At 42.8% G+C, this 22,622-nt stretch overlaps 3 protein-coding genes across 5 annotated transcripts; 1 reads left to right on the top strand and 2 right to left on the bottom strand.

Moving 5' to 3' along the window:
- Positions 1-1,803: 1,803 nt before the first annotated feature.
- Positions 1,804-6,447, bottom strand: zbtb22b (zinc finger and BTB domain containing 22b). Of its 2 annotated transcripts, XM_018745647.2 has the most exons (4): positions 6,291-6,447; positions 4,521-4,753; positions 3,440-4,333; positions 1,804-3,218 (listed from the first exon to the last, which is right to left on the bottom strand). In XM_018745647.2, exons 2-4 carry the CDS (start codon positions 4,746-4,748, stop codon positions 2,289-2,291), a joined length of 2,052 nt encoding a protein of 683 aa, XP_018601163.2. In that variant the 5' UTR covers positions 4,749-4,753; positions 6,291-6,447; the 3' UTR covers positions 1,804-2,288. The 2 variants fall into 2 exon arrangements, with proteins under 2 accessions (XP_018601163.2, XP_029104390.1); XM_029248557.1 differs by lacking the exon at positions 6,291-6,447 and having other exon boundaries at positions 3,440-4,296; positions 4,521-4,596.
- A 452-nt stretch (positions 6,448-6,899) lies between these two features.
- On the bottom strand, positions 6,900-12,721 carry kifc1 (kinesin family member C1). Its single transcript, XM_029248393.1, has 18 exons — positions 12,660-12,721; positions 12,509-12,556; positions 12,150-12,185; positions 11,557-11,637; positions 11,348-11,447; positions 11,146-11,199; positions 10,896-10,928; positions 10,418-10,625; positions 10,113-10,278; positions 9,762-9,929; positions 9,553-9,672; positions 9,172-9,456; positions 8,811-8,975; positions 8,561-8,699; positions 7,976-8,115; positions 7,774-7,847; positions 7,347-7,422; positions 6,900-7,124 (listed from the first exon to the last, which is right to left on the bottom strand). The coding sequence occupies exons 3-18, from the start codon at positions 12,159-12,161 to the stop codon at positions 7,080-7,082; spliced, it is 1,866 nt and encodes a 621-aa protein (XP_029104226.1). The 5' UTR covers positions 12,162-12,185; positions 12,509-12,556; positions 12,660-12,721; the 3' UTR covers positions 6,900-7,079.
- A 657-nt stretch (positions 12,722-13,378) lies between these two features.
- LOC108930349 (zinc finger and BTB domain-containing protein 22-like) lies at positions 13,379-21,346 on the top strand. 2 transcript variants are annotated; one of them, XM_018745557.2, is made up of 5 exons: positions 13,379-13,842; positions 13,992-14,217; positions 15,893-16,106; positions 16,220-17,153; positions 18,040-19,559. In XM_018745557.2, the coding sequence occupies exons 3-5, from the start codon at positions 15,897-15,899 to the stop codon at positions 19,176-19,178; spliced, it is 2,283 nt and encodes a 760-aa protein (XP_018601073.2). In that variant the 5' UTR covers positions 13,379-13,842; positions 13,992-14,217; positions 15,893-15,896; the 3' UTR covers positions 19,179-19,559. The 2 variants fall into 2 exon arrangements, with proteins under 2 accessions (XP_018601073.2, XP_018601075.2); XM_018745559.2 differs by lacking the exon at positions 13,379-13,842 and adding an exon at positions 20,821-21,346 and having other exon boundaries at positions 13,941-14,217; positions 18,040-18,973.
- The last annotated feature ends 1,276 nt before the right edge of the window (positions 21,347-22,622 follow it).

Raw genomic sequence — 22,622 nt, 5'->3', positions numbered from 1 at the left:
ATGGCTGCTGGGTTTAAGTACACTAAGTTACTGTACTCATAATGGTTTTACCCATCTATACAGGTGAGTAATTTTTACTGTATCAAAGTACCTTGCTCAAGGGTATTACAGCAGGAATGGAGATTTGAACCCAGATCTTTCCATCACAAAGCAACTGCTCTAACTACACTACCTGCTACCCCCTCCCCCAATGTGCTACAGGATCTTTGAATAACATTTTCATAAACATTATTTTGCACTATAGTAGTTTTCCATATTTAAACAGATAAATAGCAAAAACTCACGAGATCCCCGAGTGACAGGACACAAGTGGCACAGGAGGAATTTCAACAGATTATTTATTTCTCATTTTCTATGGAAGTTAGTGAAGACAACACTGATGTCTCTATTTCCAGTTACAATCTGAGAACAAGTTAAATTGCCACTAATACCATGGTACAGGATGACCGTGTACAGTGATGAGCGTGTGTGACTTTTTCCATGTGACCAAATGCAAGTTTGGCCACACAGCTTCATACAGCAGTTACACACAACATGTGACCGAATAAAGACAAGCTTGTATCCGTACGACAAGAGGACTGAGGTAACCATACTTGTTCAACAGTTTCACCTAAGATACTACTTTTATCTTCTTTTTAAAAATTATTTTGCCCAGATATATTACAAATGTGAATCTCAGCTGTGCACTGACATCCAAGTATCAGTTCAATCAAAGACCAAAATGAAAGGAGCCAAGAGGTGATGCTCCGAACCACACTGACACTGGAGTAGTGTTAGTCCTGTATTTCCACACTGTAGAGAAACTGCTTTACACACCTGTTCTTGCTCCAGATGTGCAGTTTAAGATCCTTGCTACCTTTGTTGAAGGCTGTTGTGTTGGCCAAGTTAGTTGAACATGGCTGCTGGGTTTACTTTGTCATAATGACCACGTTAACCAGTCACTCAGTTTGTCCGAACGTAATAAGGCAGTTGAATTAGTGTATACTTTAGTATCTGTTAAATACATCTCTATCTCTCATTTTAATCTGAATCACTGTCAAACATAAATATATATTTATAGATCAGTCTAACTATTTACATAGTATAACACAGCAATTAGCCCAAAACAAGACAAACCAGGCTGCACAGCTTCTTCTCAAATATGCAGAAATCGTATAACTTTGATGATGTTCCTAACTGGTCCTTTTTCATAACAAAGACACACACACACACAATCCCACTGCAACCACTTATTAAGCAAACTTGTGTTCAAATGCAAACCATCTGAAAACAAGCAGCTTGCAAAGTATCCTCCTGTTGAGTAGGATGTACTCAGTTTTATTCACAGAAAATAAAAGCTGGTTTATAGTTTTTTTTTACATAACAAGCTTGGACATGGTCTTGGCCAAAAGAAACCATGAGCTTTCGACCACACTTCTCCGTCGTCTGTCATTACTACAGTAGCTTTATGCAATTTATGTGAATTATTTCAGTTTTTTAATGTTCATGATTACCATTTGCATTTTCTATCCATTTAACGGCCATCAGCATAAACCTTCTCAGAAGGTACATCTTTAAAAACAATCTAGAGCACAGGTTAAGACCCCTCAAAGTAAATTCAGAAGAATGCAAATGCAGGATGGTTTTGTGACTAGAAAACTGTTTAGCAACTCTAAATAGCACCTTACTGTAAAATAATGATTTACATTTTGCTCTGAAAAGAAATATCAGCTATCTGATAAAAGGCTGCATTCAGTCATTATTTCGGTAAGAGTTTAACTGGAAACACATACAGACTGTTACAGGACAACAGCATATAAAAAAAAAAAAAAACTCATTCATATACTACTTGTGTGGTACAGTACCCTGAAACTGGACACAGATCTTTGGGAAACTTGTAGCAACATATCACATCCTGAACGGCACCACAATCGATAAAAACCTTGAGTCGTGGGATGTTTCCTGATCCACTGAAAGCAAGTCTGTCTGTGAAGCCTGGCAGCACTGAGAGGGGTACACACACTCACGGCCCCTAGTCAAAGCATCATTTGGTTGACGTACATAAGACAGCTAGTCCTTTAGTCCAAGGTGGGTGTATTGGGTTTTGGTTCATTTGCCTGCTACTGGACAAGATGCAATGAGAATCCAAGACAACAGTACTGTTATGACACAAAACTGTACAGCCAGACTTCTTTGTGTGTGATACAGGCAGGAATGTACTTAAAACCAGAACTAAAATTAAAAAAGATAGATAAGTTGTGCAACACACAACCTAACCCTTACCCTTTCATTGTCATTCCTAGTTAAAATTAAGTGACACTGCTCTCGCTCACACTCACCTCACACACCTCATCCTCACAGCCACTTCGACTACCTCCCAGCCCGAAAACAGCAGAACCCAGACCGTGTGCTGTGCTCTGGGAGGACACCCCCAACAGAGACCCTGGTCCAGCCATAGTCAGACAGGACACACTGCTGCTACTTCCACTGGAATGGTGTGGGGACAAGACAGATATCCCACCTCTACCACCAATTCCTCCAGAGGGAATCCTCTGGCCAATCTCGCTGTTGGCATGATGGAGAGGTGGGGATATGACAGCAGCTCCTTCCACCCCACCCGCACCATCGCTGGCCCCACCCCGCCTCTCACAATGGGACCGGTGTCTCATGAAGCTGTCACGCCACATGAACTTTTTACCGCAGCTGTGGCAATCGTAAGGCTTGAGGCCCGTGTGTGTCTTCATGTGCTCCGTGAGGTGATGCTTCATTTTGAACTTCTTGGCACAGACTGGACAATGAAAGGGTCGGAGGTCAAGGTGCATGTTTATGTGCCGGTCCCGCATGCTCTTGTGTGTGAAGGTCTTCCCACAGTGGCACATGAACACCTTGCCGGAGTTTGCGCCTCCGGGCCCCTCCATACCATCCAGGCCACCGTGCCCTGACAGATGCACAGCTCCATGCTCCAGACCTGTGCCTTTCAGTGATGCTCCACTTCCAGCTGTAATTGGATTAGAAGGGTCCAGAGGGCCTTGGCTGTATAGCAGGATTTGATTTCCTTGCATGTCTATAGGGAAAAGCTGTGCTCTTGTGGCACCAGACTGAACTGACCCCAGTAAAGCAGACACGGCCCTGCTGCTACTGGAGCTACCAGAACTATTGTGAGAGTGCTGTGAGGTTGTCTGGTCCATGAGATCACTGTCAAACTTGAGGTAGTCTTCAGAGGACTGGCAGTAATCTACCTGGGAGACAGACAGAAGAGTTTGAGAGTGTAAAATTACATACATCAGAGCAGTACTACTTTGATATTTCTATCCAACTCATGCTCTTCTTATTACTTGCTTGCTTGGAGATTTGACAGGAAAGAAACCTCTGACTGAGGTTTAGCTTACCAGTTTTAGACACGGACCACGGGTACAGAGATTTACACAAACACAGAAAATGCAAATATCCATGTACTAACCTGTGCCTCCATTTCAGCATCAGCTCTGGCACTGATGTCCCCAGAGAGGGTCCTTACATCAGATATATTGAATGTCCTTTCCCTCTCGCTCTCTCTCTCCAGCTCCATCTCCCTCTCTTCCTCCTCCTCACCCCCCTCCTCCCCAGATACCACGATCAGTTCGTCATCCTGGGGCCTCTCTGTTTTCACCACTACCCATTGCTTGCGGGGCATGATGCTGGGCTGGCTATAGGTGGGCCGCTTCTGTGGAGGAGGGGGATCACCATCTTGGAAGGAAGACACACCAAAACTGTCACTAACCCCTGCCTCCTGATCAGAGACAGAGGTGTTCTTCTTCCTTCTTCCGCTTCCTCTCTCCTGCTTCCTGGTGTACATGAGCTCCTCATCCTCCTCGTCTTCTTCAATCAGGAACCCCTCATCACCCCCAGATGGAGTGCAGTAACTGGAGGTGGAGTTTGTGGCCCCATCTCCTGACATGCCAGTGGTGGCCATTCCCCCACCCAAGCCTGCCTCTCTGGGGCTGAAGTAGTTGGTGCTGCTGGGGGACTGGCTCTCATTCAGAGCGGGGCGGCTGGGGGGCAGGACTTCAGAGTGGACTTCACCGGACTGGGCTCCTGTCCCCGGCTCTCGCCCACTGCTGCTGCTGCACCTGGGATTGCCCTGAGCACCTCCACCCTGTGTTCCAGTAGTCCCTCCCCGTCCTTCCTTAAGGAGCTCGGTGCACTTGTCCACGATGTGCCACATCTGCAGCACACTCCCCACGGTGAGGTAGTTGACGATGTCCTCTCGTAGCATGCGCAGCTGACCAGTGTAGGCACAGCTTAGAACACTCTCAAAGGCCAGGGGGTCCATGACGGCTGGGATGGACACAGTGGACATGTTCTTCAGCAGCACCTGGAAAAAGTTTTTTTTTTTTTTTTAAATGTAAATAAGAGTATGCAGCACTAAACGTCTATTAAAGTGAAATTTTGGCCATTTAATACAGAAAGACAACACTGATAAAATATAAAAAGCAGAGTGCAATCTGTGTAAGGTGTTAACATAAGAGAAGTTAAAAACCCTGAAACAATCTTTGACAGACCTGGTCATGAAAGTAGGGTGACGAAGCAGCCAGCACACATCTGTGTGCCCGGAAAACCTGGCCCTGCACCTGGATGGACAGGTCACACAGCTGTCCCTCCTCACGCTGCCGGTTCAGACTTTCCAGCACAGCCGTGCGTACGCTGGGAAAAGACACCTGCACCACCGAGCCAGCGGGGGCGCTAGAGACACTGCTGCTACTGCAGCCTTGCTCCACCGACACAGACATTAGGGCTAGAAAAGGCACGGAGACAGGATGGCTTAGGATTTGGGAAGGGATCATCACTATTACGTAAAGAGAAACTGACATAACCTTTTACTCTGGATACTATTATTATTCTTCGCAGTACTCGTAGTAGTAGTACCATCATCAATAATCTTGTCTACTTAATTAGGTGAAGATCAGTCTAAGGGAAAATAGATGTTACCGCTTCAATTTACAGGAAGGGGCTGTGTGGGAAATCCCAAACTGTTTTACACTTTAACCTGTGAACCTACTACCTACCGCCCTTTTAAACTTTGTGAAACTCTAGTGGGTATCCAGAGGCAGAAATAAATTTGTATTTAATGACAGTGATTTTTCTACATCAAATTACTTGCTGTATTCTCATTAATTTTATTTTGACTCTTCTAGTAAGTAAAACTCATTTTTAATTAAAAAAAAAGTAATTTCTTGTATGGCTAGATACAGAAATGCATATATATAATAATAAATAGTCTACTGAATCCTTGTCAGAATGCTTATACTGACCTCTATTCATAAGGCACTATTGTCTTGAGAAGTTAAACTGGGATAATAGTTATACGGTGGGTCAAATCTACTATTTTTTTGAGAATTAAAATAAAAAAGTTGTAGTGAGGCTAGGAGCAGTATGAATCATTTATTGTACAATTTGTGCCATCACATTTTTATTTCAACTATTAAAATAGTTCACGATATAATAATTTGTCAAATAAAGCAGAACAATTTGCAAACGATTAAATTAATACACAATATATATATAATTATATTAATTTCTATATTTATTCACTTATGCATTAAGCTTAAACTTACAGCACCTGGTAGTCACTAGTTAGTTGGAAAAAAACTGAGAAGCGGGGGAGACTCTCCCCGGTACGCGGCGGTGGAGCGCCCCCTGCCCGCGGTCATTTCTCACTTGAGTCCGGGGTTTTTTGTAAGATCCAGGGGCCTAAATCATTTTTTTTTTTAAGCTCCCCCGCTCCTTAGCGGTTATTTCTCAGCATTTGCATTCATACACAAAACTGAAAAACTGCATCGAAGACACAAGACAATGAATGTAAAAGTTACAGTAAAGCACCACGACTTAAGTCTTAACCAGCTGTTAACGAGCTAGTTAAACACAGCTGTCCTCAGCTACCCGCTCCGTCGTTAACAGTGATATGAAGGTAAAACTGCTCGTCTGAACATTTGCAAATGCGAATGTGTCATTTACCGAGCAGCTTATTGGAAAAATGTTCGTTTTAAAAACGCAAATTAACAACGGTGTTATTTATTATGGCAGTGAGTTTAAATACCCATCCATGATGAACCACTAGTTTGGGCTGTTAGCAGCAGGGGCCTCTGGGAACCTGCATGTGTGCGTGTTAATCACTCAGGTTTTACATTAATCACTTAGTAATTAACAGAAATGTAATTAAAAACAGGCTCTGACAAATATGCAGACACGCACCTGGACTCCTGTCCTCCACGGCTCGTAAAACTACATCGACCACACACACATTCACCACATGCACAAATAAATTAACTTACTTGCAGTATGGACGTGACTGTCTGGGGTCCGAATCCCCCGGTGTCCAAGCCCCCCCGAAACTTAGTGTTTTCTGCTTTATTGTTGTATTTTTTCTTTACTTCTCGTCAGTTTAAAGTGGTTTCAAGTCTGTCTCCCATTATGTGTCCAGACAGCCGCCGCCGCCTTCCCTTTAAGAGCCGCCAGACAGCAGACTTTGGCCGACTAAAAGGGGAGTGCGAAGCACGAGCCCGCTCTGCTCCCGCGGGCCTCCATTTTGAAAGCGCTTTCCCCCGGGCCACAAGGCCGCTGTGGCTTTTCGGCGGAAAGAACCTGGGGGCTCAATTACGTCGAGCGGGTGGAGTCGTGTAACTAGTCTCTAGCTCCTCTATGGCATAACCTAACCTGATGAATTATAAATATTATTATTTATTTATTTTTTTTTTTAAATCTTTTGTGTGTATTACCGAATCGTGAACCTTGTGGACATTGTGTATATTTAAGTGCACCTTTTACCACACCTCGTAGCTACAGCACCTGTTTCAGTCAGTGCGGATAACTTTATCTACCACATAATTGAGATTTCAGAACAGGTTAAGATTTCCATTTTATTTAAAAATGAGTCTGCGCTACATAAAAAGGCACAAGGAGCTACATGAAAAATTTATTCAAGCATTCAATAATCAAAAAGGACAATGGATAATATGTGCCCGTTAGCACAATGCTGGCTTTAGATATTAATGAATAAGTAGGCAGATATTTCAAGAAGTGTTGCATTTCGGTATACTTTTCTCCTCTGAAAATGCCGGTGCTCATTTTCTGTTGGCAGATGCTGTACCGATGACGCATTCATTCACCTGCAAGAAAGTTCAGATAAACCCCATTTTATCTTAACTAGCCTTTCAATATATATTTACACTTATTCAAAATAAGTTCCACATAGATATGCATGTAAAAGTTCTTTTAATTTAAAAATGGTTATCCTCCAGTTCCAAGTCGCACCGATTAACATTACACACCAGTGTTGAAAATACAGTGAATGAAACAAACTGCAGTTTTCAACACGGTAAAATACTGACCTTGCTGGCAAATCGAAGGGAGTTTAAAGACTCTCCAAAGCTTTCTTCCTCAGGGGAAATGTTGACGAACATGAGCCTAAAAGAAAAAGAATGTACTCTATAAATACTATTGAACCCACATGTAAACAATGATCACTGAAATAATACAGTTCAACAACTGAATGAAAAATGAACATCAAAAGTTACTAGTGGTGTTACTAGTAATGTTCAAAATGCATTTTTGTGCATTCATTTGCAAGAGTTAATTCAAGTAGGAGTACTGACATGGAGTCAGAGGTTCCATGAAGTCATCTTTCCTGCCCAAACTACCCTTGAAACAGATGGGCTACAAGGTTTACTCAATTAGTTTAGACATCAGCATTTACTGGTGTGACAGACTTTGCCCTTTTCAAACACTACTTTCAAAACTTTAGTTCAGACAACTTACGTCTTGCTGTTTCCTCCCAAGCAATTCTGCAATAAGTATGTAAGCTTTGAGTTTCTATAAGGTATGAAGCTGTCCTACAATCAAAACAAAATAGTAAGGATGTTAATGGAATTCTACCATCAGATACAGCAAGTAATAATGGTCACAAACAGCCTGTTCTCAATGAACACAGCCAATACAGTAAAACTGAACAGACACCCACTTTGTTAGCAAGTGCAGTAATCACAATCCCAAGATTGGTGAGGGAGTTATTAATGGCAGTCATCTCCTTAAACCTCTCTCCTTGGGAATGACTTTTTTGGACTCTCTCGCTGCCTGCCAGGTCAATCAGGCACAGGGAGGCTGAAGGCAACAGTCAGATCAATCAGTGAACATGAATATTAGAATAATTTTAACCTGCATTTCTGCATCAAGCTATTAATTGACAGTGAAACACTCAGGCAGTCTATAACGTGTGAAACCAGAGCATCCCAAAGTTATTACATCCCAGTGTTTACACCTCCTTAATGTTGGGGGATGTATAAAAAGGTGAGGAATGCAGCATGTTCATGGGATGAACTGGCAAACAATTAGAACAGAATACTTTGGGCAGAAATAATTTTAAATGTAGCTTGAAAATAAAATACTCTGCAATGGACTGGCATCAAAATAAACTTTTTGTGTTTGTAAGTGGAACAGCCAGCATATTTGAAGAACTGAAAACTTTACACATAAAACCTTTCCACAGACAGATATGTAATCAATGGTAGATATTTGGTATTACAAAGTCCAGAAGAACAAGCCTCACATTTGCTCTTTAGACCTCTGTCAGCATTTTCGCCCTCAATGTCCAACTGAAACACAGAGTGAGAGCGGGAGGAGTAATCGTTCACGTTGGTGCGAGCTGTGGAACGGTTCCTGTTGGCCAACTCCATCAGTGTGCACACCTAGGAGAGACAACACATGGAACAAAGTGTACATATGTTAATGTAGAAATGCACTGATATGCAAAGTAAAAAGTGTTTCAACAAATTCTTAGGAAAGTGTACAAGGCAAACCTCATCCTCAGTTGTCACTTTCTGGTAGGTCAGATTGGTGACGGTGATTTCAGTTGCAGAAATCTTCTTGATCTCGTACTCTGGCCTCTTGTTAGGCTTGCCCCTGTACAGAAGATCCCTGAGCGTCTCATTGTAGATCTCCACAAAGCTTGCAACAAATGTGTACTGATAGGAGAGAGAGAGAGAGAGAGAGAAAAGAAAAAAAGCAGTCAATCAATCTGGAATCGAAAAGAATTGCACTTTAAAGCACTCTGCATCCCTAAATATTATTAATCTTCAGTTGTATTGTTATAAAATTTGTATGAAAATGCCTGTGCAGATTTTAAATGAATATTTTCAGAGCTCGCAGTGAATATAGTACCTGCCAGCCCTGCTCCTTGAGAACACTGGCTGTTCTGAAAATCTGCTGGACTGCTCTAGGGATAACTCCCTGTGTCTCCTCAAACTCTCCACCCTCCATTGTGTATGTCTTCCCACTTCCCGTCTGGCCATAGGCAAAGCAGCAGACATTGTAGCCATCCAGAGCAGACTGGATGAGCAAGGAGATCTCCTCGAAGACTTCCTTCTGAGTGGCATGTGGACCAAACACCTTGTCAAAACTGAAGTTATAGCTCTTCTGGGTGTCACCATTCCGACCTGTGTGAGACTGTGCATTGACAGAATTAAACAGAATGTAGAATATTTACAAAAACTTAAGCGATTTCTGATTTTTAAAACAAAAACATGCAGAATGTAAAATTACCTCCTCAGTTTTAGCCAGTTTAAGGCTCTTATCATCATGGGCAGGGAGCTCAATGCGTGCCATTGCTGACTGATCAGGAGTCAGCAGGGGACGTACTCTACAGAAAACTCTAATGTTACCCTGCAGAGAAAAGAGGAATTAATTTCTTTTTCAAATCACAATCAATACCCATTTAGCTCACTTGTAGACACTGGCAAGGCTATACTCACCTTGAGCTCCTGAATTGTATTATGCAGCTTCCTGCGCTCCATCTCACCCCTGTACAGCTCTTCTGACTGGTGGGACACCTTTTCCTCCAGATTCCTCACCATGTCCTGGGCCTCATTTAGACTGGCCTGACAGCGAGACAGTATGGAGCCCTGGACAGCGAGCTGAGTCTGACACAAAGAAGAAATCAGAACAAGTGAATTATGATGGAGCACTGCAGATCTTTGCTTCATGCAGCCAAATAACTCAAAATGTACCTAAAGACACAGGAATGATTTTGTTCTGAAAACAAGCTACTCTTCCAGTTTTTTCCCCTCGCCAAATTCTTAACAGCATCCAAGAGTGACCATTACCTGTACGTTTTGGAGTTCAGATTCCAAGCCCTGCTTCAGGCTCAGCAACATGTCATGCTCCACATACAAGGTGTTCAATTTCTTTGTGAGGGAGTTTTTCTCACTGGTGACCTCTTCTAGTTCTTCTCTTGCTCTAGACAGATCAGCCACCTGTGCCACATATTGGCTGCAACGTAAAGCAAGCATGCTCTGAAACTGTAAATATGGACTTTAAAATGTGTAACTGTTTAATGAGAGCCTTTCCAATCGAACAGAAAATTATTATATGGGAACAGCAGCCAAGAAACACATAACCATCTTCACACCTCAGTTGTTGTTTCAATGTGTGGACCTCTTCATCTAACTTCCGCTCCCGCTCCTGAGCTGTAGCCACCAAGTCTTTCAGGTCCTCGTTCTCCTGAGTGGCTGTTTTCACGCGGTTCTGATAGGCTTGGACCTTGTTCTCCATGTCGCTCACTCTGCCCTTTAGATCCCAGGCTGGCCGTCGTGAGCCCGTTTTACCTGCTGCGGGTGCTGAAGACAGCATTTGCAATCAACTGCCAGACACATTTAAACTGCTCCAGAAGAATCTGAACTATGTAAACAACCTTTTTTAACACCCAGTTCCTTTGTTTTTACAGTTTATACATTTTTTTTTTTTTTTAATTATTACACAAGACTGACACTTGGTTGAAGCAGGTTAATTATGTCCAGGTAATGTTACACTAACATACACTGAAAGTCAGCAAACTAATGGTTAACAGCAGCCACAGGATGCCTTGTACATTTAGAACCAGAAGTTACCTGGGACAGAGGCAATTGGACGCTTTGCAGCCACTACAATTCAAAAAGAAAACAATAAATCAAACAGAAAACCAAGTTACTCAAAATTCCATACATCCATTCTCAATAGCCACAGCTACAATGCAGGACCACAGCGGTTCAGAGTCAATCCTAGAACCACAGGGTGTAAAGTAGAGTAGACTTTGGATAGGACACTTCATCAGTAGGCAATTTTAAAGTCTGATTCACAAATGTGTCCAAAGCAACTCACTCTTCGAAGGGCCAGCGGCTACAGTTGCTGCTCCAGTCGGCCGAAGGGGTTTAACTAACAGATAGAAAAGAAGACTTGTAGTACTTGAATAATTGATCTTAAGAAAAAGGGAAAATGCAGTCATAAAATTCCAGACTGATCCACACAACAGCTGTCAAATATCATTCAATAGGAAACAATTAAAGAAAATAATTGGACTCACTTGCACCCCGTTGAGATGCAGCTACTGGACGCTGGCGTGTCCCAACCATACTGACTGCCTGCTTCGCTTTACCGGGGTCCACGTCAACTTTCCGCAGTTTCTTTCACACAACAGTGACACAGTACGTGAACATGGATGGATCTACTGTGACAAATGTCGCTGCTTCTGGTGTGTCATTCCAACAAGACATAGAAACGATCGAAAGTCACCTGTGCAGGCTGTTCAGCACCGCTCTCGGTGTTGCTGGCGAGAGCCCTCTTCACAGAGAACACAGGCAGGCGCGATGCATTCTGAGAATATAAAAACAGCATTTACACAGTTTTAATCAAAAATGGCACAGTGAGTAGTGCTGCTGTCTTGCAATGTCTAGGTGGTGTGAGAGGACGTGGGTTCGATCCCCACTCTGGGTAGAGATTACATGTTCTCCCCGTGTCTGTGTGAGTTTCCTCTGGGTGCTCTGGTTTCTTCCCAAAGACATGCTGTTCAGATTCCCCCATGTGTGAGTGACAGAGAGAGTGTGTTCTACTGATGTATGGATGAGTGACCCAGTGTAAGTAGTGTATCTAGCAGTGTAAGTCACTCTGGTGAATAAGGTGTGTGGGATGATAACATAGTTCATTAGAAGTTGCTTTGGAGAAAAGCATCTGCCAAATACATGTAAATCAGTTTATCATCATCAGAACCACAAAAACAAAACTACTCAGTCAGTCAATACCACTGTCACTCTGCACCAATCAACTAGATAAATTTAAATGGACAAATTCCCTTTATTATAAGTCAGAAGAAGGCAGAAAATACCAACCTCTTTGTTCATTTTGTCGCTGTGTTGTTGAAGAGACTAGAAGTAGACAAGAGATGCAGAGCTTAGGACGGGTGTGTTTATTACCTTAATAAATGTGAAATCTTTAGATACTTAGACAGACAAGCTTCATCATAAAATAAATGAGCAATAACTCTTAAAAAAAAAAACTGTAAAATATACATGATTGATTATTTTGAAAAAGTATGTCACTGTGTACACACGTGACGTGTTCAAAAACAATTACTGCAGAAAGGATCAACTTGATAAAATTAAAAAAGGAGACAGTTTAAAAAAAAGACTTTTATAATAATTTTATAAAATTATATTATAATATTAATAAGCTTAGCATGATGATTTACCTGACGTCTCGCGCAGCGCGACAGAACGAAACGGCTACAGCAACAGACCTGAAAAAAGTAAAACACTAAGGCATTAACGAACCTAATTTCTTAACAGGACACTAAATATCGTTTTGTTAATTCCTCTATAAAGTTTGGATATAAGACATACCTATAATGACCGCCACTGATCCATTCAGAGAGACGCGACCGTTGTTTGAATTTCAAATTGAAAACTTTCCTGCGGCTTCCTTCCTTCCATTCTAATTGGCCCGTTGTTGCCGTCAATCAAAAATCACGTGGCTAAACATAACCGCGCAAGAACACTCCCACCCTTAGCTTCTGTATTTAGCCAATCATATTCAAATACAAAAGTAACCAATCGGAAGAAAGACATGAGTGGCTAAACAATGGAAGTGGATGCCGCTATTGGTCGTAGTGTCCGTGGGACACAGCGACTGGATTGTAAGTGATTGTGCACATAGTTGTCGCTTTAGGACGCGTATATTTAGGCAAGTGATGTTTATACTGTAATTCATATACACGCTAAACATTTTGCCCAGAAAATGGAGTTGTTTATATAAAGGCCAAACAGTCATAAAAAGTGGGAAAAACACAAGTTTTATGTCACTGAAGTGAACATTTTATTCATTTACGGACTGGACATCCATGGCATGTGTCCGTCCGATTTAAATAACGGTTTGCTCTGAACGGGGTGGGCTGGAGCCTATCCCGGAGTCGTTGGCGCAATCCTGCGTGGGGAGGGGGATCCATTAATGTATTTATGCAACATTTCAGTTTTTAACTATGATACATTTTGTTATGTTTTCTAGAATTTCGTATAGTGTCGTCACGAATACAAATATTTTTATTACGTGAGGTGAGCAGAAATCGGTTGAACACCAACTTACTACTTACTGTGTTAAAAACCTGTCTGGGAAAGGTTTACAGTATTGTGTGTGTTCTCCGAGTAAAATTTACTCTTGGAGAGAAGCGGCTGTCAAATGTTTAGGATTTATGGAACACTATCACTGAATAAAATGAAAATACTTTGTTATAGGTTGGCGATGAAATTTTCAATTTCTAGAATGTAAACAGTAAAACCTGCTATAAAAGTGCCAATTATTGTACATGTTACACATCATAGGCAAAAATGTACGAAGTGCACTACGAATAATATAATATAAAAGCAGGGGAAACAACAGCTGAGCATGCGTCTGGATTAATTATTCATGTCATTTTTTGTACATTTACTACCAGGACACCTTGTTATAGTTATACAATATATTTCTAACACCTGCTGATGTATGTTTTTTGTTCAGTGTAACATGACACATAGGTGCAATATTCTGGATGTAAGTATATTAAATTCATATGCAATTATACAATATATTTGCGTCAGTAAAGGGTTTATGAATTAAAATGAAATTTTAATCGAGTGAGTATGTTTTTTTTTTTTCTCCCCCACTGAACATATGTCGCTGTCCGACTGCGGTGTTTCGAGGCGTTCTGGACACAGCAGCGCGACCCGCTCGCTCCTCCGCCGCTCCGCCTCGGCATGGTGGGCGATCCGAGCCTCAGCCTCAGCCGCGGTGCTCGGCGCTGGGGGCCTCAGGACGCTTCGTACCTCGCTTGATAAAACGGGGCTCTGTCTGTGTTGAATCGCTCGTGTAAAACGTCAGAAAAACGGTTTCTCGGCGGATCGCAGCGGCTCTGTGGCCCTTTACCAGGTACGTGTGGCGCCGATGCCAGACTAGACTAGTTCTCTCAATAGCTGGTCGAGTTAACCGACCGATCTCGTCCTTGTTCAGCCTCGGAGGACGAGCTGTTGGTCAAAATGATTGAAAAAAAAGTGGACAGTGATGTGATAACCAGACCGGCCCGTTAGCATTTTATCATCTCCGATCTCGTCTTCTTCACTGTCTGACTGAAGAGTTGTACGTTGAAGTGATTGAAAAAGAAATCCGTAACGTTAAAAGTGTAACTACCTGTTGACCAGAACATCTTCAACAAATTTCCTTGTTTTTTTAAGTCGCTGTGTGTAATTCAGTGCATCCGTGAGGCCCAGTTCGCGGGTTAAGCCTCGGCCCTCGAGTGACCCGTTACCCCGGGACAGGTGATCTGTAGGGCGGACCGCTATGTGGTCGAGACCCTTCTGCAGTCATGTGTATTAAATACAGTAAAAAGTAACTTATGACAGTATACTTTGCAGAAACAAGCTTAAGTATCACGCTCAGTGTCAATATTTATCAAGGAATTGGAATTCAGTTCCTCACGCATTTCTACGTTTTCTTCTTTAACCTTCACTTTTCAGACGACATATGCTTTTATTTTCTCATGTATGTATTGAATATTGATGTTAAAGAGCCAGTTTGACACATTCTGTCCAATACTGGTCGGTATTTCTGCCTCTTCTTTCACACAGAAAACAGAATTTAAACTCAATTCCAGAATATCATGACAGCTCTGGACACACGTTCACAATATTTTCTTATACACAATACAATTTTGTGCTCTTTTTTCACCCCATTTCATGATTCACTTGCTCTGAGCAAGTGTTTATTAAATAAGATTGTACTCATTTATTGTTGTAGTTAAATGTTGACATTTATAATGAAAGTGCTTCTAAAGCGCCTATATGAACCACATTATTACTCTTATTGCAGCACTACCTAAAGAGACAATTGATACATTGTTATTTCTGTCATCAGTCATAACGCTGCTGAGCTCTTCATAAAATATCATTTGAGGTAAATTAATACTAAATCAAATCACACAGTCAGTTGTAGCAACACTGCGTTCAAGATAATTCTGTGTTTCACAACTTCATTTTAAACTGTGGGAGGAAACCAGAGCACTCGGAAGACTTACACTGCTAGATACTTACAATGGGTCACTCACCCATACATCGGCGGAACACACTCTCTCTCATGCATTATTATATTATTATGATTGGTGATGATTTTACGCTATGATCAGTAACAAGTTTCCTGGGAGTTGCTTCTAAGGTGTCTTACAGCTACGAAACATTGAAATTTACGTGCATTTGTTCAGCGGATGTTTTCCTCCAGAGCAACCTGCAGGAGAAGCCACGCCGCGTGTGGTTGGGAGTCATCTCACCTTGTGTTTTGACGTTGTCGGGACCTGTATTTTGAATTGAGAGTTCTGTTCTCGTTACTCTTGAGTGTGACTTGATAGCTCGTTACGCATTTCAAGATACAAATTGTGTCCGCTTGATGTGTGTGGAGAAGACTACTCGAGGAGACCAAATCTGACAGTTTAGGGAATCGAATAGGAGACGAGCTGTGGTTTTGAATTGTAATGGTTGTCAGGTTACTCCAGTCTCTCATGCAGTCCAAATGAATTAAGTGTACTGTGAGTAAGATGTTTTTTCTATCCCTTCAGGCCCATGGATCACAGCTGCAGCAGCAGTGGATCCGGGATCGCCGGCTCGGTGGTGCAAGTCTCCTTCCCCAGCGTACGCACCGCTGTGCTGGACAGTCTGAATCGGCAGCGCGAGGAGGGCCGGCTATGCGATCTGTCCATCCAGGTGCAGGGCCAGGTCTTCCGGGCCCATCGCTGTGTGATGGCTGCCTCTTCTCCTTACTTCCACGACCAGGTCCGTCTTAAATTGTTCTGCTGACTGTCTTGTTTCCTCACAGAGCTTTTCATTGGATTATTGGGCTGGGGAGCAGTTTTTTTTTTTTTTCACCTTTTCGTTTTCTCCTTTAGGTGCTGCTGAAAAATGTGACGACTGTCTCTCTCCCGTCGGTCATGGACCCCCTGGTCTTCGAGAGCGTGTTGAGCTCGGCCTATACGGGCCATCTGAGCATCGTGTGCGATGACATTGTCAACTACGTGACGGTGGCCAGCTTTCTTCAGATGTGGCACATTGTGGACAAATGCACGGAGATCCTAAAGAAGCCGAGGGTGGTGGGGGGTGCAACAAACCACAGCAGCAACCCGAACAGCGCCCCCTCCAGGCAACAGTCCCCAAGCAGCACCGATTGCCTCTACACGGAGCGGGAGCGGGATAGGGAGCGGCAGCGTGGGGTGGAGCCCAAGGAGAGGGGGCAAGCTGGACCTCCTACCCCAGAGAAAAGAACTCATGGGCCAGACCAAGGCTCCTTGCCTCCTCTGGCCACCTGGAGACGCCCACAGTTCCCGCGGTGGAGCCGCCCTCGACCAGCAACACAAGCGCTGCCTCCCCCATCCCTGCCCCCTCAGTCTTCGGCTGACTCTCAGCTCGACCCCAACCAGGGGACAGAGAGTGACTACTCCAGCTGTGAGGAGGTGTGGATGACCAGCAGTAGCAAAGCAAGCCCTCGCAGTCACGATGGTGCTAATCCTTACAGAACTGCCTTTGAACAAGGAAGCAGGGGCGGTACCCACAATCCCACTGGATATGCGAACGAGGCCGGAAGGCTGAGGCCAAGAGTCCGGCCGAAAGGGCTGCAGCCGAATTGTACAATGGAGGACTTCCAGAAGCTTGGGGGACGAGCAAGAGAGAGAGGAAGTGTGGATGGTGGTCAGCAGGGATTTGAGGAAACAGATGGAGAACTTCAGGGAAAGAAGATGGGGGAAAGAGGGACAGAAGCAGATGAAGGAATGGGGGAACAGGTGGAGGAAGAAGAGATGGAGGGAACAGAGAGGGCAGGACAGTCTAGTAAGTAGAAGATGAATCCGTTATTTCCATGATCACACTGTGTGTTCCCTGCTTAGAGGACCATCTTTGCCTGGGATGTTGTCCCACCGTCCATTTAGTGTAGTAATAAGATGTGGTTTACTATGAGTTAGTCTGCCTTTTGAGTCAGTGGTAAGTAAGTAAAACTGAGTCAATAAACAAATAAGGCAAACATCCTCTTGTAGCCAAAAATGTCCTTAACTGTATTAGCATTCCTGTGTGCTCTGGTTACGTTCATTCACCTTGATCTGTTGCCATGTGTTGAACCGATCAGTAGCAACAGCAGGAGTAATTAATCCCACAAATAAATGACCTTAATTTGTTTTAGTGTGTCTACTATATATTCAAGGCAGCACAGTGGCTCAGCAGGTAGCAGTGGGTTGTGGATTCACATGTTTCTTCAGATCCAGCCCAGTCTGCATGGAGTTTACATGTTATTCCTTTGTTCATGTGCTTTTCCTCCAGGTGCTCTGGTTTTCTCCTACAGTTCAAAGATGTGTGTTTCAGGTGAATTGCCCTTAGTGTGCGACTTTGTGAGTGCATGGGTGTGCTATTGCCTTGTCATGGGACTAGTGCCCCATCCAGGATGTAACCTACATCACAACCCTGCACTGGACAAGTGGTTACTGATAATGGATGAATGGACAATATGTCTTCTGCTTTACTAAACTATGCTTATATTTAGCATGGTTATTGAAGAGCTGCCATATTACATTAGTGTTTTGAAGTCCGTGTGTATGGAATTAGTTCTGATTGTGGATTTAGTTGTCATACATGTAATACATGACATGTACATGTAAACTTGTAAGTCCACTATTAGTGTCTTAACACTAGTGTTTTCCTTCTGTCTCTCTCTCTGGTGCTGTAGGAGAGTACCCAACCAGTGTATATCAGGGAGAAGAAGCAGAGCAGGTGGATGAAGGAGAAGATCCTGAAGCTGTGCCAAAGGGGGAACGAGAGGTTGAGAAGGAGACCAGTGTTGGGTCTCTTCGGGGTGTAACCGAGGGAGACGTTGAGGCACTGGGACCTGGTTCTTCCTGCCCGGGCCCGGCACTTCCTGCTCGGGTGCAGTGGCAGGCGAATCCCTGGATGCAGCAAGGAAGCAGGCCACTGGAAGGAGAGGAAGAAGAGGACGAGGAGGAGGAGGAAGAAGTGGATTTTGGACGTTTTTCAGAAGGAGGTGGAGTGGCTTTCGGTGGGGATACCTATGACGAGATTGAAGATGGCACTGGGCAGGTGTCCCAGAGACCATTAGTCCCTGCATCCCCATCTGATGACAATGAGTACCATATGGGGCCTCCTGAGTTAACGTGGCCTCCTTTGAGCATTGCCACCCAGAGCCCTGGAGGTGCAGCAGCACCTGGGAGCAGCCGTCACATCCCTCCGGCCTCTGCTCCTTTCCCACCTTCCTCCTCCCCTCCCATCCCTTCCTCTTCATCACTCTCCCTCGCTGGTGCTCCCTACTCAGGGAAGGTCCACTTCTGTCACTGCGGCAAGGCCTACACGTTGAAAAGCATGCGGGATCGACACGTCAAAATGCAGCACCTTAACCTGCGTCCCTTCGCTTGCCCTGTCTGTGCCAAGACCTTCAAGATGAAGCACCATCTCACCAAGCATCTGAAGACCCATGGTGGCCTGAGGCCTTACGAGTGCAGCCTCTGTGGGAAGAAGGTGATCTGGAGGGATAGTTTCCTGCGGCATCAGGCTCGCTGTGAGAGGCTAGCTGCGGCTGGCATGCCCCCTACCTACGACAGCAGCACCAGCAACAATATGAACAGCACCGACATGGACGATACGTATGGGTACGCCTTCGACGAAGGGGAGGGGTTCCTATCCGAGTCGGGCCAGGTGAAGGTAGAGGAGTCCGACTTTCAGGGGGAGGCAGAATCTGCAATCGGGGGTTTGCTAAGTGGTGTGCCTGGGGATGGGTTGGAGATGGGGACCCAGTCAAGGACATTACTGAGCGGCCAGGAATTAAAAGAGGAAGAGAGTGAGAGGTACAGCTGATGGAGAGCTGAAGAAGCAAACTCTCAGGGCTTTATTCCTGCCATGTTGTGTTATAGTCCTCAAAACTTTGCTTTCTCTTTATTTCTTGCTTTCCTTCAAAAACGTGGAGTAGTATGTCATTTACTTGCATGCGAATCATGATATCTTGCTCAAGGGTACAACATCTGGGCTCCAATTGAACCTGCAGCCTTTTGTCCCAAGCTCACTTCCTCGTGCAGTCAGCTGCTTGTGCGGGTAAAAAGGCAGTTTCACTCTTCACTTCATTTGCTAGTCTTTGAATGTAGAAGCAGGCTATAGGAAGAAAAAACAGATCATATTTTCCATTTCTTTTATACTTTGGCTTCTCTTTTTTTTTTTTTTTTTTTGTGGCAAACAGATCATAAGGAAGTGCCACATAAAGCCTGGAAAGCGTTCATAGAATTGACTCCTTAATACATTTGTTATTGATATGATTTATTCATTGTCAAAATTTAAATTTTCAAAGCAGATCCCCAGTGGTAAAAATGTAAATGTTGAGTAATTTATTCAGCCGGTAGTGTAGTCAAAGTCAAAGTGGCTTTATTGTCATTTCAACCATATACAGCTTGTACGGTATACAATGAAACAAAACGATGTTCCTCCCGGATTATGGTGCTACACGAAACAACACAAAGCACAAGACAGTACAGTAATTAATAAACAAAACGATAAACACAGTAAAGTGGCTGTAGTGGCTAGAGCCACTGCCATTGGACTTAGAGGACACAGGTTCACAATTAATACCCTTGACCAAGGTACTTGCCCTAATATTGCTGTAGAAAAAAATTACTAGGATGTTTAAATGAGTAAGTGACTAAGCAGCTTGGTGTTGCATTCCTTTGGAGAAAAACATCAGCGAAATGTAATTTGTGCTTTTACCTGTTTGAAGATGTGTTTAATGAGCAAGAAAGCCAGAAGTGAAGTAAGGAGGAACGGTGCAGGACCCAGTGATCAGCAGCCTTGAGCCGTCGGCCGTTTGGCTGTTTACATTTAATAGCCGTTTTTGTGCGTTTTCAGTAATGCGAGGGGGGCTTCGCTCTGCGTGGGTTTAAAATGTGCCAAGTGATTATCCAGAATTCATTTTAAATGCTGAGCTTTTTTGCAAGTGGAGTCTTGCGGGTTAAGTAATTGCTGAGATACTGGAAAAACCAAAGATGTGAACAACCAAAAAAATAGTTTTCTATGGTTAATGCGGTCTGATTTTTTTTTTTTTTTTTCCTTTTAACATCCAGTCTCTGTGCTTGAATAAAAGACTCAACAGCACAGTTATTCAGTTATCACTTAATCATCGATTTGCATTGGCTCATTAGTGAGCTTTTATAAAATGAATGAATTTATTCCAAATACTTTTAATTTGTTGGCAGCACCTTTAGTTGTCTTTCAGTACAAACTGCTTTTTACTATAAAGACCTCACAATCTGTAAAGCATATGGAATATATGAAAAGTTTAGGTTGACTGACTTTTCATCGCAGATGTATATAATTCATTTAATTGTTATTATTTGAGGGTGCAAACTGATGTTGAATAAAATAATTAAAAAAATGGATCAAGAAGTGTAATTAATGCATGCACATGTCTAAGCTTTGATGCAATGTAATTTTTTTTTCTTCCTTTTCATGCCAGACTCCGTCAAGTTACTTTATCCAGCTCGACTTTCGCTCCTGTGGGCTCCGCTGTTGGCCGAGATCATTCCAGGCCTCGTAGAATTGATTGCACTTAATGAAGCAGATAATAATTTTAGAGTCCAAAATAAAACTGCTGCCGCTTGGGATCATTTTCAAATTAGTGGTGCGTTTGTTTACGGAAGCGCATCTTCAGCTTGATTTTCCAAGAACTGAGTAGCCTTGTTTTATAATGCTGTTTATATGTAATTGAGAGCAACTTTCATGGTGTGATGAGGCTCTACTGCAACTTCAAGTTACATTTCTAGTTCTAAAACATTTTATAGTAACTTTTTTGATAATCGTGTTTGAATATTTATAGTACTGAATGGTTGCTATATAAGTTGTGCACCTTTCCTTGTAACAATAGACAGGCACTGTGGGGACTTATAATGTGCTTTGTGTTTATATTGTTTTAAATGGAGATTTTCATACAATGGGAATATAAAGTTGTCTCAGACTTTTGCACCCTGTGATTTTTTTTTTTTTTTTTTGAATTATGAATTTTTTACTGTGCTTTCCAGTGTAAATATTTTCAGGTGCTGTTGTTTAGCAAATATATGAAATGCTGCAACTTTTGATCACAGTTGGCAGGATTTCTTACAGTGGGTCCCACACTTTTGAGTTACAAGCTTTGCAGGTTTAAGAGGTATTTATTTTTTAATATGTAGAACTTGCATACCAGTTCCCTGACTTACAGTGCAGCCCACCCTTTGGCTTGCACCTGGAATCTTTATTGTGCTTTCTTATATTTATAGTGGGCCATCACTACCTACCCAGGGGACTCGAAAAGCACAGGCGCGAGTGAGACTTGTCTCCTGGATCAGAGTTTAGAGTAAAAAAAAGTACATTGCCCGACACAAAGATTATAGATGTAGACACACGATGCTCACAGCAGTCAGTTTGTCCAAATCCAGCATTTTTTTCCCCAGCATGCATTTCACCAGCTGCTGGATACGGATTTGAGGAGGAGCCCCTCGCCAGCACTGTCACATTCCACTAATAAACTTTGTGTAAGAAACCAACTGCGTCCCAAACAAGCTTATAAGTAGGACACCCACTGTATTATATGTGAAAAGTATTTTTCATATTACCAGTAGATACTCCAATATTTTAACTGATCGTGTTCATCGGTAACTAAAAATGTTTATTTCTACAAGCTTCCATCAGCTGTGCAAACGCCTGCTTTGGAACTGCTTCTATGCCCTGTTCTCTTTCTCTCTCTCTCAAACAAACACACACACCTGCAAGGCTTCACACTTGTCTGCTGATAATACCTGGATTTAATATATCCAGTTTACACTTTCAGAGTTTTTAACAGGCTTAGCGTCAAGCTCATTGCTGTCAGAATGAGTCAGACACGTAACGCTTGATGTTTAGAGAACCAATAACTTTGTTTTCACTTTAGGGTTAAATTTATCGTGTGACTCACAGCCTGTACAAGCAGGTTTTTGTAGAGGCGAAATACTCACTGGTTTGCTGCACTGCACATCGCTTTTCGGTAGCAGTTCACATTTGTAAGATATGTATTGAAAAGTTTGTATATGTAATATATACTGTGCATGTGTGTATATACTGAGCTCCTTTGTGGTCTTTTTCAAATTCAATAAAAATTGTTTCACACATATTTTGTGTCTTTCTGCCCATAGTGTGTGTGTGTGTGTAGCCATGCAGATCAGTGGGAACATAAGATGAGGAAAAGCTATAGTAAATAAATTGAACGAACAGTGAGTTAATTAAAAACAGCAAATAATGATAAAATAT

Source organism: Scleropages formosus, chromosome 23 (genome assembly GCF_900964775.1).
Source record: "Scleropages formosus chromosome 23, fSclFor1.1, whole genome shotgun sequence".
NCBI classification, from domain to species: Eukaryota; Metazoa; Chordata; class Actinopteri; order Osteoglossiformes; family Osteoglossidae; genus Scleropages; species Scleropages formosus.
This window is presented reverse-complemented; position numbering and strand designations above follow the sequence as displayed.